General features: G+C 41.0%; 1 protein-coding gene across 1 annotated transcript in view; it reads right to left on the bottom strand.

The window, feature by feature from the left end:
* Positions 1-14,851, bottom strand: part of CMTM5 (CKLF like MARVEL transmembrane domain containing 5) — a 47,803-nt gene that overhangs the window by 14,276 nt on the left and 18,676 nt on the right. The window contains exons 2-3 of the mRNA XM_077469276.1: positions 12,575-12,727; positions 1,262-1,360 (exon numbers count right to left, since the gene is read on the bottom strand). Coding sequence (XP_077325402.1) covers positions 1,262-1,360; positions 12,575-12,727 — 252 coding nt within the window. The remainder of the gene's footprint in view (positions 1-1,261; positions 1,361-12,574; positions 12,728-14,851) is intronic.

A 14,851-nucleotide genomic window follows, 5' to 3' on the forward strand; every position in this document is an offset into this window, starting at 1 on the left:
GTGCATGGAGGCTTAAGGCTGAGTGAGGGTAGGGTGAAGTGTTAAGATCCTGTTGAGGATTTGTGATATGTTGGAGGTTAGGGACATTTGGGTACATTTTTTTTCCCTAGGTTTCAGTGCCAAAGGCCATGTGCACTAAAACTAAAAAAATGAGCATATAGTGCCACTCAGCAAGTGGTAAATGCTTGTTTAGTCTAGGTGGTAAGGAATAAGCAGATATACTTAATTTATTCCCCACCCCTCAGCTCTCTTCTCTGCTCCTGGAGTGTGGGTGAGCCCCCAAAGTCCACTGGTCCGGCATTGTATGTGATGATGTTGGAGAGAACTCATTTTTTTGGGCTGGCTGGAGTTTAGTTTTAAATGTTTTTAAAGTACATTATGTTTTACAACAGACAAATCATTCATTCAAATGATTGTGTATTCACAAATAAAACAATGATATTAAGCAACAACAAAAGGGGGTACTGTTTTGGAGGTGGAACCTCCTTCATTGGTTACCATCCTTCATCGTCTTCCTGCTCTGTAAAAACTGCACCTTTAAATTAAAAGAGTATACCCAATCTCAGGATGATGTTACTGATTTGTGTTAGTTGTATATCAGTTTTTGTCACCCCCCCCCCCCCCCCCCATATACCATGTAACCTGATGTAGCACAAAAATTGAGTCCAATTTGACCATTTGGAATTGTCACTACCGAACCTCATGTAACTGATATTATTGTTTCACTGTGTTAATTCTCGTGTATGTTAACCTTTGTCTTTAAATAAAATAAGATTGAACTAAAAAGAGTATACCCAGGCACAGATTTTGTTGCTGCTTTATATGATTGCATTGGACCCATACAGTCACGCTTGCCCTGGCTTCTGCTTCAGCTACTACTAAGCTTTAAATCGAGTATAGTAAGTTTAACTTGACAAAGAAGGGTCCCTCATATATTGATCAGAGCTACACCTTGAGAAACATATGCCACATGCTGAGAACCAATCTGCTGCAACACACAGATAGCCTTTGTGAGCTGAAATATCGTTAATAACACCATTAGCAAAAAGGAAGCCAATTGTTCCCATATGACAACATTATATTATCACTATTTTATTTTTCAGATCATTAGGGCAGTGGTACAAATAAATGAAAAATTGAAAAAAATGGAAATAACTGAATTAGGAACTGAATTAGTACAATTCACTGCAGACGGAAACAATGGCTTTGGAGCAGAAAATCAAAGTGAAGCAAAGGTAAAGACGTCCACAGAAGTACTCACAGCTGCAGTAATAGCCCCTCCATCTCCTGAACTCCGGGCTGCAGCCACAATGGAGACTACCAGAAAAATGACAGCACCAGAGACACAGCGCAGAAAATCCTGAAAGCAAGATAAATATATATATATCAGTCAGACAGTTTAAATGTTTGCAATCTATTGTACAAATAACTGTAAAAGTGTTTTAACCAAACTTTGCGTAGAAACCCATAGAGCCAAATGCAAAGTGAAAAACATGGCAGAAATCAGTTGAACACCTTTGTTAAGCTTATAGTACCTTTCTGTTAGAATATAAAAGTTCTAGAGAGGCTGAATGTTATTATTTACCCTTCCAAAATAGACAGAGGCAAGAGTTGAGTGCTTTAACACACCCTAACCGTACCACAACTATGGCAAAAGTGGGAATAGGCACTGAATAATTACAGGTATTAACTCCATACCATTACCAGAATAATATATTGTTCACTATATTGGTCCCTTAAAGTGTACATTTGGGGAAAATAAATGAACTGACACTATCTCGGCACCTTCAGTAATCTCCTATACAGAGTCTGGGAGCCTCACATCCAAAAACTGCAGATAGTGAAAAACAGAAGCTGCAGACTACCATTGCATTGTGATATTAGGGTATATGTGGAAAAAAAATCTATAAATGCCTTTTTTTTTCTAAATGATTACATGACCTCTGTTCTTAGCTGCATACGGGGCTAAGAGAGGTGGGGGTGAAGACTGCAGGGTGGCATGTCAGCAGGAGGCAGAGAAACAGCAGTACACTACGCTCTCCAGTGATTAGCTGTGCAAGGGGGGGGGGGGATGTCAGCACAAGTTTGACCAAAGGAGTACAGGCAGGCTGTCCTCCCAAGTAAAATGCAAAGAAGAAACCTGACCACGCTGAGATGTGCTTCCATGCCTGGTTTGGTGGGTTTGGAATAGAAAAGCAGGGGGACCGTTCAGTTTGCGCCAGGACTCTCGAACTTTGCAAAAGGTCAGACTCGAACCGCGAACCCTATTAAAGTCTATGGGAACCAAACTTGGAAAATCAAAAGTGCCCATTTTGAAGGATTTTATGCAAGTTATTGGCCATAAAAGGGTTTGGGGGCCCAGGTACTGTCTTGCGGGACATGTATCAATGCAATTTATTTATTTTCGCGTAAAGTGGCACATCCGTACCGTGTTTAGAACCTGTTGCAGCAAAACTGACATTTATAAAGAAAACTGAAAACTCAGAGCGGTGAATGTGGGGGTCTGCTGGTAGTGGGGTTATTTGAATATGGAAACTCTCTTCAAAAAAGGGGCCCCAAGATCCGAGCCCCCCATGTGAATGAGTATGGGGCACATTGCACCCCCCCCCCCCACTCATTCACCAAAAAAAGTGTCAAAAATAAAGACAGGAGGCAGTTTTTGACAATTGCTTTGTTAAAAAAAAATTAAAAAACAATGTTCCCTGATATAGAGCCATCATCAATCATGACCGCTGAACCCGAAAAAGGAAAAAAAAATGCTGCATCCGCAATGAAAGCTAACCACCAAATGTCTGTGGTGCATGCTGGGTCAGTGACATCACAAGGGGGCGGTGCCACCATGTGACATCATCAGTTGGCCCTGCCTCTTACCTATTTAAGAACTGTCAAACGGCAGAGCAGGCATTCGGAAGTTAGCCTTCATTGTGGGCAGAACTTATTTTTTTCTTATTTTGGGTCCGGCAATTGATGGATCTACATCGGCGACATTTTTGAAAAAAAATTTAATAAAGGAATTGTCAAAAACTGCCAGCTGTCTTTATAGTTGACACTTTTTTGGTGAAAAAGTAGGGTATAATGTACCCCATACTCAATCACATAGGGTGGGCCTGGGATCTGGGATCTGGGGGGCCCCTTGTTAAAGGATGCTTCCTGATTCTGATAAGCCCCCTGACTGCAGACCCTCACAACTACCGCCCAGGGTTGTCTGGAAGAGGCCATTGTCCCCTGATTTTTTTCATTCATGACTCATCCATTGCTAAGAATGCAGCGGCCAGCTTCCTGGCCCACTCCTTAACAACCATGTATGCACTATGCAGCGCACAGTGCACTGTGGGGCCCTTGGTGGGCGGACATCCCACCAAGTGCCCTGCAAATTTGGGTGTTCCTGGAATGGGCGAACAAGTGATGTTTGGGCCCAACTGTTCACCCAACTCTAATCATCATGCAAAGGAAGCGATCCAAAGAGAACAGGATAATTACAATTACATGGCAACAGACACATATCAGAAAAATGAAATGTTGGAGTAACATACACTTTAAATCTATGATTTACCAGAACACCCTGCTCTTTCTCCACCATTGATTAATTTATTGGTACTAAACCTCATTGAGTATGTAGTTTCTCAATCTACCAATATGTTTAGATCAGCTTATGAATTGTAAACATATTAATTATATCATTAATGCGGTTCTTCAGTCGGTTCTGCAGAGTCAGCAGCTACAAAAACTGTAGCCGCTGAGTTTTAATAAACAGACACTCACCTGTTAAAGGATCCAGTGCTAGCCTCAACTGGGCCAGTTTCTTCACTGGTCTTCGGGTCCCTGGCACTGGCAAGTTAACTGTGTGTCAGCCAGCCGTGACTCTTTGTGGTTTCACAGCCAGCTGCCCACTGTGCAAGCTGCACCGCGATTTTGGAATGGTCCTGCAGCCTTCTGGGACATGTAACATGTCCCAGAAGGTTGCGGGATAGGAGGGGGGAGAACTTCCTCTTGGATCAGCTAGGCGATCCGAGCAGAAGTGGGAGCGGGTACCTGTTAAAACCATGTACCTGCCCCCCCCCCCCCCCCACTCAATTATGGCAAGGGGGAGGAGTAGGAGAAAGAGCAGAATTTCCCCTTTATGGGCTGCATAAAAAGAAAGGCAATAACACCAAAAGAAGGCATTGCTTATCTTAAAAAAACAATATATGAATTACTTTCTTATCCTAAGCAATGACATTATTTCTGAATAAATAGGCTCATAGCAGAAATGTCAAGGGGGAACAGAAGGGGCACCAGACTAAGTACAGCAGTTAAAAAAAGTATCTGGATATATTAAAAGAACAATACATTGGCAATTCACATATTCTCATTTAGTGAAAAGATAACAAGTATGTAAACTCTGCGGCTTGGCTCAAGGGTTCCCCATGGTGGAAACATCAGTGTAATGACCTGGGCTGAGACTGTACAAAGCGGCCGGCCGTGATGGAAACCAGCATGGAAGGCAAATAGCTTCTGCACTTTTATAACTGCTGCACTTAGTCTGGTACCCCTTCTGTTCCCCCATGGCTTTTGCAGAGTTTGCTTCACTTCCAAGGGTGCTGCCACAGGTGCTGCGTTTTTATTATTCATGTGCCATTTGCGTGACATACCCCATAGGTGGACTGTTATGAACTTTTATGAATTTTCCATCAGTAACATTTAGTTTAAATACAGTGCCTTGCAAAAGTATTCACCCCCCCTCCCCTTTAGCATTTTTCGTGTTTTATTATCTCACAACCTGGAATTGACATGGATTGTTTGAGGATTTGCATCATTTAATTTACAGAACATGCCCACAACTTTGGAGATGTTTTTTTTTCTATTGTGAAGCAAACAACAAATAGGACAAAATAACAGAAAAAGTCAATGTGCATAACTATTCACCCCCCTTAAGTCAATACTTTGTAGAGCCATCTTTTGTGGCTATCATAGCTCCATGTTGCTTTGGATAAGTCTCTATGAGTTTGCCACATCTTACTACTGGGATTTTTGCCCATTCCTCCTTGCAAAACTGCTCCAGCTCCTTAACGTTGGATGGTTTGTGCTTGTGAACAACAATCTTTAAGTCTGACCACAGATTTTCTATTGGATTGAGGTCTTGGCTTTGACTAGGTCATTCCAACACATTTATATGTTTCCCCTTAAACCACTCAAGTGTTGCTTTAGCAGTGTGTTTGGGGTCATTGTCCTGCTGGAAAAAGTTTGATTTTAGTCTCATCAGGCCAGAGCATCTTCCTCCATACATTTTGGGAGTCTCCCTTATGCCTTATCGCAAACTCAAAACATGGCATTTTGTTTTTTGCTGAAAGTAATGACTCTCTTCTGGCCGCTCTGCCATAAAGCCCAACTCTATGGAGCGTACGACTTATTGTAGTCCTATATACAGATACTCCAGTCTCTGCTGTGGAAATCTGCAGCTCCTCCAGGGTTACATTAGGTCTCTGTGCTGCCTGTCTGATTAATGCCCTCCTTGCCCAGTCCGTGAGTTTTGGTGTGCGGCTATCTCTTGGCAGGTTTGCTATTCATTTGGTTATGCTAGATTTGATGGTGCTCCCAGGGTACTTCTCAACAGCATTGTCCCTTACTTGTTTGGAGAGTTCCTTGGTCTTCATGGCAGTTTTTGGCTAGTGGTGCCTCTTGCTTAGGTGTTGCAGCCTCTGGGGCCTTTCAAAAAGGTGTGTATATGTAATGATAGATCATGTGACACTTAGATTGTACACAGAAGGATATAATTTCACTAATTATGTAAATTCTGAAGGTAATTGCCTGCACCAGAGCTTTTTATGGGCTTCATAACAAAGGGGGCAAATACATACACACATGCCAATTATCCGTTTTTTATTTCTGAAAAATAGTTTTATGTATATATTTTTCTAATTTTACTTCAACACCTTAGACTATTCTCTTGTGACCCATTACATATAATTCAGATTAAAAAAACATTGAACTAAAGGCTGTATGGTAACAAAATAGGTAAAAAGCCAAGGGGGTGAATACTTTTGCAAGGCACTGTAGTCCTCTAGCACTATGTTTTCATTGTGCCATAGCAGGAACGTAAAAATTACTTCATAGGCTGTGTAGTTGTGTGAAAGCTGATGTGGGCAAATAAATATTAACTTACAAGCTCATATAAAAAATTTTTTATTTTTTTTGCATTTAAACTCTTCAAGTAAGTAATCACTCTCCAAAAAAGTTCAAAAAATAGGATTTCTCTGTAACCATCCCTCTGTCCTAGCGTGTCAAATTTGAGTACTGTATTTTCTGGCGTATAAGACTACCTTTTACACTTAAAAAAAATGCCCAGAAATCGGGGGTCGTCTTATACGTCGGGTATACAATGCTGCCCGATGGATGTCAGCCCCCAAATGTCTGCTAATACTGTATGTGGCTTCAGCTACAAACAGTATACGCCGTTGAGCCAATCCCAGCGAGCGTTGTATTCTATTAATGAATACAGAGCCTGCTTGGATTGGAGTAACAACCTCTGCCAATCCGAGCAGGCTACATAGAGTAGCCTGCTCGATTGGCTTTAAGAGAGAGAGAGAGGCAAGGGCTGATGATGCTACAGCCTCTGCCAATCCAAGCAGGCGTTGTTTTCATTAAAATACACCGCTCACCATACTTCCCTGGGTAAATCCATTCACTGATCTCCTACTACTATACATCCTGCTGTTTGCCTTTGAGGTCCCAGGCACCCAAGAGGGACAGGTAAATCTGGGACATATGACAGGGGGGTTATTAAATGCATTTAGGTGGACAATTCCCATAGAATGTAACCCAAAAGTGGTATAGGTTTGGTTAGTGAAAAATGCTATGTTCCAGAGTTGTGGCGTTCAATAGATCTCTGTTTGTGTTATTATTGTTTGATTTACCTTATGACATATCACAGCATGGCGGATGAGTAGTTGGCATTCTTGCTTTGTGTTTTTTAATGGTTCTAATGATTTTTTTAAATGGTGTTGCCTCAGAAGGGGGGTAGTCTTATACCGCGAGTATTGCCCAAAACCTATGTTTTCACTTGAAAAATAGGGGGTCGTCTTATACGCCCAGTCGCCTAATACGCCGGCAAATACGGTAGATCTAAGTAAGGGAAAAACTTTAATTTAATGCAAGTGGATCTTACACATTTTGTTGTATGTGCTGTCAGTTACCTAGCATGATGTAGTGGAGGCAGTGAGTACAGACAAAAATAAAATAAGGTGTCTGACACTGAGCCCCTTATTAACGGCTTTCCTATTGCAAGTGAAGTAGGTAAAGACATTGATGGGTTCTATTTAGTAATTATGACAGCTGCTCTTTTACAAGCATTGTACTGCTTTTCCATTAGACCCAGAAAGCTTTAAGTGCTACTTTCTGAGAAAATACATTTGGTAAAGGTCAGTTAGGGAATCTATGTAATATCATATTTAATTTAGTTAAAGAGCTTCTGTATTCATTTCCTAAGTGTCTCTATAATCAAGTAAAGGTACATTTCCCCTGCAAATGAGATAGAAAAACAAAAGAACAAAACAGAAGAGCAGAAAAGAAACCCAGAAAAGGAAGCATACAGTAGATTAAATTAAATAGGAATGGTTGAGGAGAAATTCATTCCTGTAAAAACAATAGCACTTTTGTAGAAGTATTGGCACTTCATTTTTGACTAAAAAACCTACCCCACAGCTACAGGAACAATTTATTAGCAATTTATTAGGAATGCTATTATTAATAAACTAATAATCAGCAGAGCCTCCCTTTAGCATAGCCTTAGTTTTTTTGTGGCATGGATTCTACAATCCCCAACTTTTCTTTTAGGTTCATGTCGACATGAAAGGATTGGACCCCGACGTAGTCTTCTGCTGTCGTACTGTTGTCCATCCCCAGCAAGGTCTGACAAGTACATCCCGAGATTTTGTCCGCTGGCAGCACCTTTAAATAGTGGGTATCTGAGTTACTGTAGCCTTTCTGTCAGCTTGAACCAGTTTGGCCCTTCTCCTCTGACCTTTTTGAAGTACCAGATGTTTCCATCCACAGAACTGCTGCTCACTGGATGTTTTTTTTTTTTTGTACAATTTTGAGACTGTTGTATGTGAAAATAACAGGAGGTCAGCAGTTACAGAAATACTCAAGCAGCCCATCTGGCACCAACAATCGTGCCACAGTCAAAATCTCCTCACACTTTCCTCATTCTGATGTCTTATGCAAAAACACTAACCCATACTTTTTATTGTTTCAGGTGGAACAGTTTAGCGTTGACAACATGACAAGGTATGTGTTAGCCAAACTTCCTAGCTCCTTCTCTGAGTTACATATGCTATATATTCCTATGAGACCTCCTTTATAGAACCAGAGACATGATAAAGATGATGTGACTGCTCTTCTAAAGCCGCGTACACACGGGCGGATTGTATGGCCTACTTAGTCCGCCGAAACACATTTCAGCGGACAGTCCGCTCATGTGTGGGCTTCAGCGGACTTTTTCAGCGTGCAGTCTGGCGGACTAAGTATTTCGGAATTTCCGTAATATTGTCCGTCATACTTTGGTTTCAGCGGACAATCCGCTCGTGAGTAGGCTAGTTTGACGGACTAAGAATGGCACATGCTCAGAAAGGATTTACACGGCGGAAGGTTGCATTGCTGTGTATTGGACTTCCTATTTCTAGTCCCGTCGTACGTGCTGTACACGTCATCGCGCAAGCTTTCAACGGACTGTTTGTGCATCCGTGTGTGGTCAAGTCCGTTCATTGGAAAGTATGACGGACTGTCCGTCGGATTGTATGACGGACTAAGTAGGCCATACAATCCGCCCGTGTGTACGCGGCCTAAGTGGTAAGTATTCCAGCCAGCATGACTGCCCTAGGATTAAGGTTCCATATGAACGGGCAACTGTGTAGATAATATATTCATAACAGTCATGAAATGTAACCATTTCAGCCATGGGCGTCTGCAGGTAGGGGCAAGGGGGGGGGCGCGTGAGCCCCCCCTGTAATCGGCAAGGGTATGCAGTGGCCACATCTGTAGCTGTGCTTGCTCTCTGGGTTTGTGCAAGTCGGCTCCACAGCTGCTGCAGATCAGTGTCACTGAACTTACAGAGCTCTTTACTGCCACTTCTGGCTGCTTCCTGTATGTGCGCCCCTCGTGTTTGCTTTGCTGCCTGTTGTATTTTCACAGGGACATGTGAAAACAGGACTTGGGAGAAGGAAGACCATCTTACAAGTGGAGGTTGTGAGTACAAGTGAAGGGAAAAGGCTGTTTGTGTACAGGGGGGCAGAGCTGTGTGTATGTGTGTGTGTGTGCTAACAGATGTGTGTGTGGGGGTCTTACATATATATAGATGAGGGGGGCAGCTGAGTTCATATAGGTATGATCAGTGAAAAGGAGTGCCAGACATAGGAAAGATCATATCATCTGTCCTGTCCTGTATACAGCTATATACACCCATCTTTTTTCCTGTATTCCTCCATCATCACTGCCTGCAGATATATATCATCTGTCCTGTATATATAGCTGTATACAGGACAGATGATGTATATATCCAGTCAGTGATGATGGAGGAAGGTCTCTATATACAGGTATCTGTATATACCCACCTTCCTTCCTGTCTATAGAGACCTTCCTCCATCATCACAGACTGCAGATATACAGAAATAGAAAACTGCGCCAACCCTATACTAAAATAAATAACAAAAAATAGTGTCAAAATATGTAAGTAATTATCATTAAATGATTATAACGATAAAAAGAACACCTTAAGTGCATAAAAAACACAGCAATACATAAAGAAAAAATATCATAAACAAAAGTCCAATCATGGAAAGTTCATATGTGAGTCCAGATAAGCGTTTGTGACACCACAGTGATTCAACACGATCCAAAAGCGCATAAAGTGCCCGTCACCGTATATTGAATGCGCTTACCAGAAAATAAACAAATTAGGGCGTTTGTATATATTCGATGGGTCCCATCAAAAGATATCCTCCTTTTTAGTGGGTCAGCTCTCCATCTCCCGGTTCTGAGATGTTGGACTGGGCCACGGAATCGAAACCATGAGCCCACACAGGGCAGTCAGGCCCGTAGATATCACACTGCTGACGTAGATGCGCTGATGTCCTGAATACAGCTATATACAGCAACCTTCCTTCATGACATTGTCGAAAAGTGGCAGAGCATGGGTGACCTAAAATGATGCCCCCCCTGAAAAAAAGTTCTGCGGACGCCCATGACTTCAGCCCTGGAAGAATTTACCCCATTAATGACCAGAGCATTTTTTGTGATACCGGCACTGTGTTATTTTAAATGACAATTGCGCGGCCGTGCGATGTTGTACCCAAACAAAATTGACATCCTTTTTTTCCCACAAATAGAGCTTTCATTTGGTGGTATTTAATCACTTCTGGGGTTTTTATTTTTTGCGCTACAAACAAAAAACAAGCGTCAATTTTGGAAAATAAGCAATAGTTTTTAGTTTTTGTTATATTAAACATCCCCCAAAAATATATAAAGAACAAATTTCTTCCTCAGTTTAGGCTGATATATTCTTCTACATATTTTTGGTAAAACAAAAAAACACAATAAGCGTATATTGATTGGTTTGCGCAAAGGTTATAGCTTCTACAAAATGGGGGATAGATTTATCGCGATTTTATTATTTTTTTCTTTTTCTTTACTACTAATGGCGGTGATATGCAATTTTTATTGGGACTGCGACATTGCAGTGGACAGATTGGACACTTTTGACACTATTTTGTGATCACTGAAATTTATACAGCGATCAGTGCTATAAATATCCACCGATTACTGTATAAATATCACTGGCAGAGAAGGGGTTAACACTAGGGAGTGATCAAGGGGTTAACTGTGTGTTCAAAGGTGTGTTCTAACTGTGGGTATGATGGGCTCACTAGAAGATGACAGAGAACACTGCTCCCGATGACAGGGAGCAGTAGAGCTCTGTCATGTTACTCGGCAGAACAGGGAATTGCCTTGTTTACATAGGCACTTCCCCGTTCTGCCTCTCCTCGCAGTGATCGTGGGCTGCCGACGAACATTGAGTCTGCGGTACCCACTGGCAAGCACCCACAGCATGCGCTGGGCATGCTCGTGCTGCCGCGCCAGCCATGCGGCTTCAACAAAGGAACATGCTGGTACACCCATTTGCTCAGCCATGTCATTGTGCCAACATACATCGGCGTGTGGCAGTCAGCAGGGGGTTAAGCACATTGGTGGAATTTAAGAATGTTGAATCTCTTAGTCCCTGTCTTTACTTCAAGTTATATTTGTTTTTTTTACTCAACTTCTGCCCAAACTTAGATTAATCCAGAACCAAATGCCAAACGGCCATATATGAATAAAAATTTGGCCAGTTCAGCAGGGATCAACTGAATTTCGATCCATGTATGGCCCCTGTGGTTATACAGAAGTTGATCAACCAACCAACTTTCATACAACCACCCTGACATATTTTCCCTGCTTGATCAGAATACAATAGTTCAGCGGGGAGGATTCCCTCATCCATCAAGTGGTGAAAAAAAATAACTGATGTGAGCTTCCATGGAGCTGAGAGTTGGAGCAACAAAGAATAACTGTGACTTGGGACCACAACTCATTGCCATGTATGCCTACCGCTGGGGAGAGTCTAAGCAGGAGGACCTGATCATGAGGACTTGATTATGAGGACTGTGGGACAACTGACTGCCAAGTGTATGGGACCCGGACCTGTTGCATGTCAGGACTGGTGAGCAGAACTACAAAGCTTAATCCCTTACTGCACACAGTTAATGCAATAGAGACTACTGCTTATTTAGCAGCCCATCAGTGATCCATGGCACATTCTTAAAGGGATAGCTTTACATGCACGACGTTACAGAAGAGCCCCAATAATAGCCAGCTAATACTGACAATTAAGTGCCACATACTTTGCAATCACTTCCTGGGGTACCCCTTTGTCAGGAACTTATACAAATACCCACTATTGGGGCAGTATACGCAGTGTGCACATGAGGACTATTATTTTTGGGTTAGTTAAGGGTTATGATTTAACCTGTTTGCATCAGTTAAAGTTGGGTTTTGCATTATATAGTCCAGTTGATCGCCATCTTGTGGGTCAGTGGTCACATTATCTAGTGTAGCATCTTTCAACGTGCTTAATAGCTTATTTATCGATTCAAGCATTGTTCAACTGCCTTGCCATAATACATCCATTTAATCTCATCCAGTTTCTTGTGGCCTACTTTCTGTGAATTATTGTAGAATGGTAGCACACTAATGTTTATTAGAATGCATGAAAGTAAAAGATCTTGTGCCTTTACAACGACTTTAAAGAGTCATGGCAGAACAGACAACCCATCATATCCAGTGGCTCCTGGGGGGTAAGCACTACATTTGCAAGGAAAAATACTGAATGCTTGCACACAATTAGGTGACATAAACACAGTTTTACCTCATTTTCTAACTTGTGACCATTCACTTAGCAAAGTAAACATTCTCTTTTTATTTAGTAAATTATCCCCTTACAGTACAATACATGACAGGAAGTATTCTCTTATAACATCTATGGCATTTTTTTCTTGTAACTTACCGTGCAGGGCCAGTTGAGAGCGGTGAGGCGCTCATTGTAATGACTTGAGTAAAGGATGAGGAAAATGAGGGTGATGATAAGCTCAATCAGTGGTGCCGCCAAATAGGAGGATATGGATGCAGCAAAACAGATAAATATCACAAAGCAGAGTACCTGTAAAGAGAGAGACATATATTGTAAATTAATTATATCTGTGAAGTCTCATAAAAGCTCCACTATTATGAATATGCTACAATTTTGGTTGAGCATGTCAAAGATGTCAGCCAATGGAAAAGTTTACCAGGGTGATACAGTACAGCATTCCTAGTACCCTGTAAATAAAGTGTGGCCAATTTGCTGAATAGGTGAGTTCATTTAAATAATCACAATACTAGCTTACACTCAGTTAAGCCCCTACCAATGCCTGTACACATAGGACGAATATTGTCCAAAATTAGCTGGTACAGTGGAAACTGGTCAACATTCGGCCCGTGTGTACAGCTCCCTGTCCAACAGAAGCAGGGCTCACGATTGACTTCTTTTAAATGGGCATATGGGAAAACCAGCATCTGATCGGCATCTGATCGCCACTGGCAGCTAGCGGGGGAGATCGCTGTACTAACATCGCTTAGTGTTAGAACAGCGATCTGTCAGTTTGTTTTGTTCAGCCCGTTGGCTTAAAGAAAAAAAAAAAAAACTTGTACCAGGCATTAATCCTCATAGCCCACACAAAACATGACCAGCAGTGCAAATCAAAACATTACATTACTGCACATGTTAATGTGTAGTGTTTTGAGCAATACATTTTATTTCATTCATTTCATGATTGTAAACATCCATGGGGAAGTTGTACCCATAGGTAAGCCTATACTAAGGCTTACCTATAAGTACTCTAAATATTTCCTAAACTTGCACTGTTTAGGAGATATTTACTATATACGCTGCCGCCGACGTCATCAGCGCATGCACACTGAAGGAGCCCGCTCATGCCGTTTCTTCAGGGTCCATGCCGTGACCGGCAGCACCTGCGTGCATGTGCGGCAGTGATGTAATTGTGGCTCTGGCCAATCACAGTGCCGGAGCCTGCGAGCCCGCATGTGACCGGTGTGCCAGCGCCGATCCAGGGCATCGTTCTAAGGTAAGTTTTTCATAATGAGCTAGTATGCAATGCATAATAGCTCATTATGCCTTTGTATTGCTAGGGGTTTTTTCGTGGGGGGTTTGGAGGTTTACAACCTCTTTAAGGCTGCACATTCATTTAAAAGAAAAAAATGGATCTGAATCTTTTTTTATGCATAGAATGCATAAAGATAAAAAAAAACTTCTGACTTTAGAGCCTCTGTAACAAAACAAGATATACACATTAGCTACATACTGTTATATATTCTTTCAAACCATGTTGTGACATCATTTCATTGTGAAGTTTCATAAGACGATATCATAAACAGTGAATAATTTTTCTTGGCATGTATTTTTAACTTTACTGGTTCTTAAAGTAATGCTCAGCACTGGTTTGAAATAAACTTTGGCTCAAAAGGTCCCTACGATTTCTCTCAATGTCTTCCAGTGTTAATTTTGAGGTCAAATTTCGATTTTGTTTTAGTTATAGTCTTTTGACTAAAATGCCACTTTAATTTTTAGCCGTATTTTAGTCTTTTGACTAAAATGCCATTTTAGTTTTAGTCGTATTTTAGTCATCTGAATTGTTTTCGTTTTAGTCGTATTTTAGTCTACTAAAATCTCTAGTACATTTTAGCCAACTAAAATCGAATGAGTTTAGTTAAATTTTAATGCATTCTTTAAGCATTTTTTTTCAGAATTGACAAATTCATTATATACTCCTGGAGTGAAAATCTAATAACATTTTATTATTTATGGGATTAAAGTTTGAACATAGGTTGGACTTGATGGACATGTGTATTTTTTTCAACCTCACCTACTATGTAACTATGTAACATGCACTACAGACAGAGATTTAGGCAACGTCTTTATAAATAAAATCAAGTTTCATAAACAAACAAATGCATTGCTTTTTGACAAGCAGAAGTACAACCTGAAAATATTAAAAAAAACCTCTAAACTCTACTGACTGTAATATCATTGCACATATTACCTGAATATATTACCAACATTAAAAATCAAGAAAAAAAAAAAGAAAAGACTTTTTCTTCTTTCTTTCTTTTTTGTTTTTACTTTTAGCAGCTTAGTAGATGCCCCTACATATACTTATGTGGTAGTGCAGTGTTAATTTTGACATAAAGTTTTAATTTATTTTTTGCCATAGTCGTTCGACTAAAA

The sequence above is a fragment of the Lithobates pipiens genome, unplaced genomic scaffold (assembly GCF_037356315.1).
Source record: "Lithobates pipiens isolate NorthernLeopardFrog02 unplaced genomic scaffold, aLitPip1_a1.2 Scaffold_11, whole genome shotgun sequence".
NCBI lineage: Eukaryota > Metazoa > Chordata > Amphibia > Anura > Ranidae > Lithobates > Lithobates pipiens.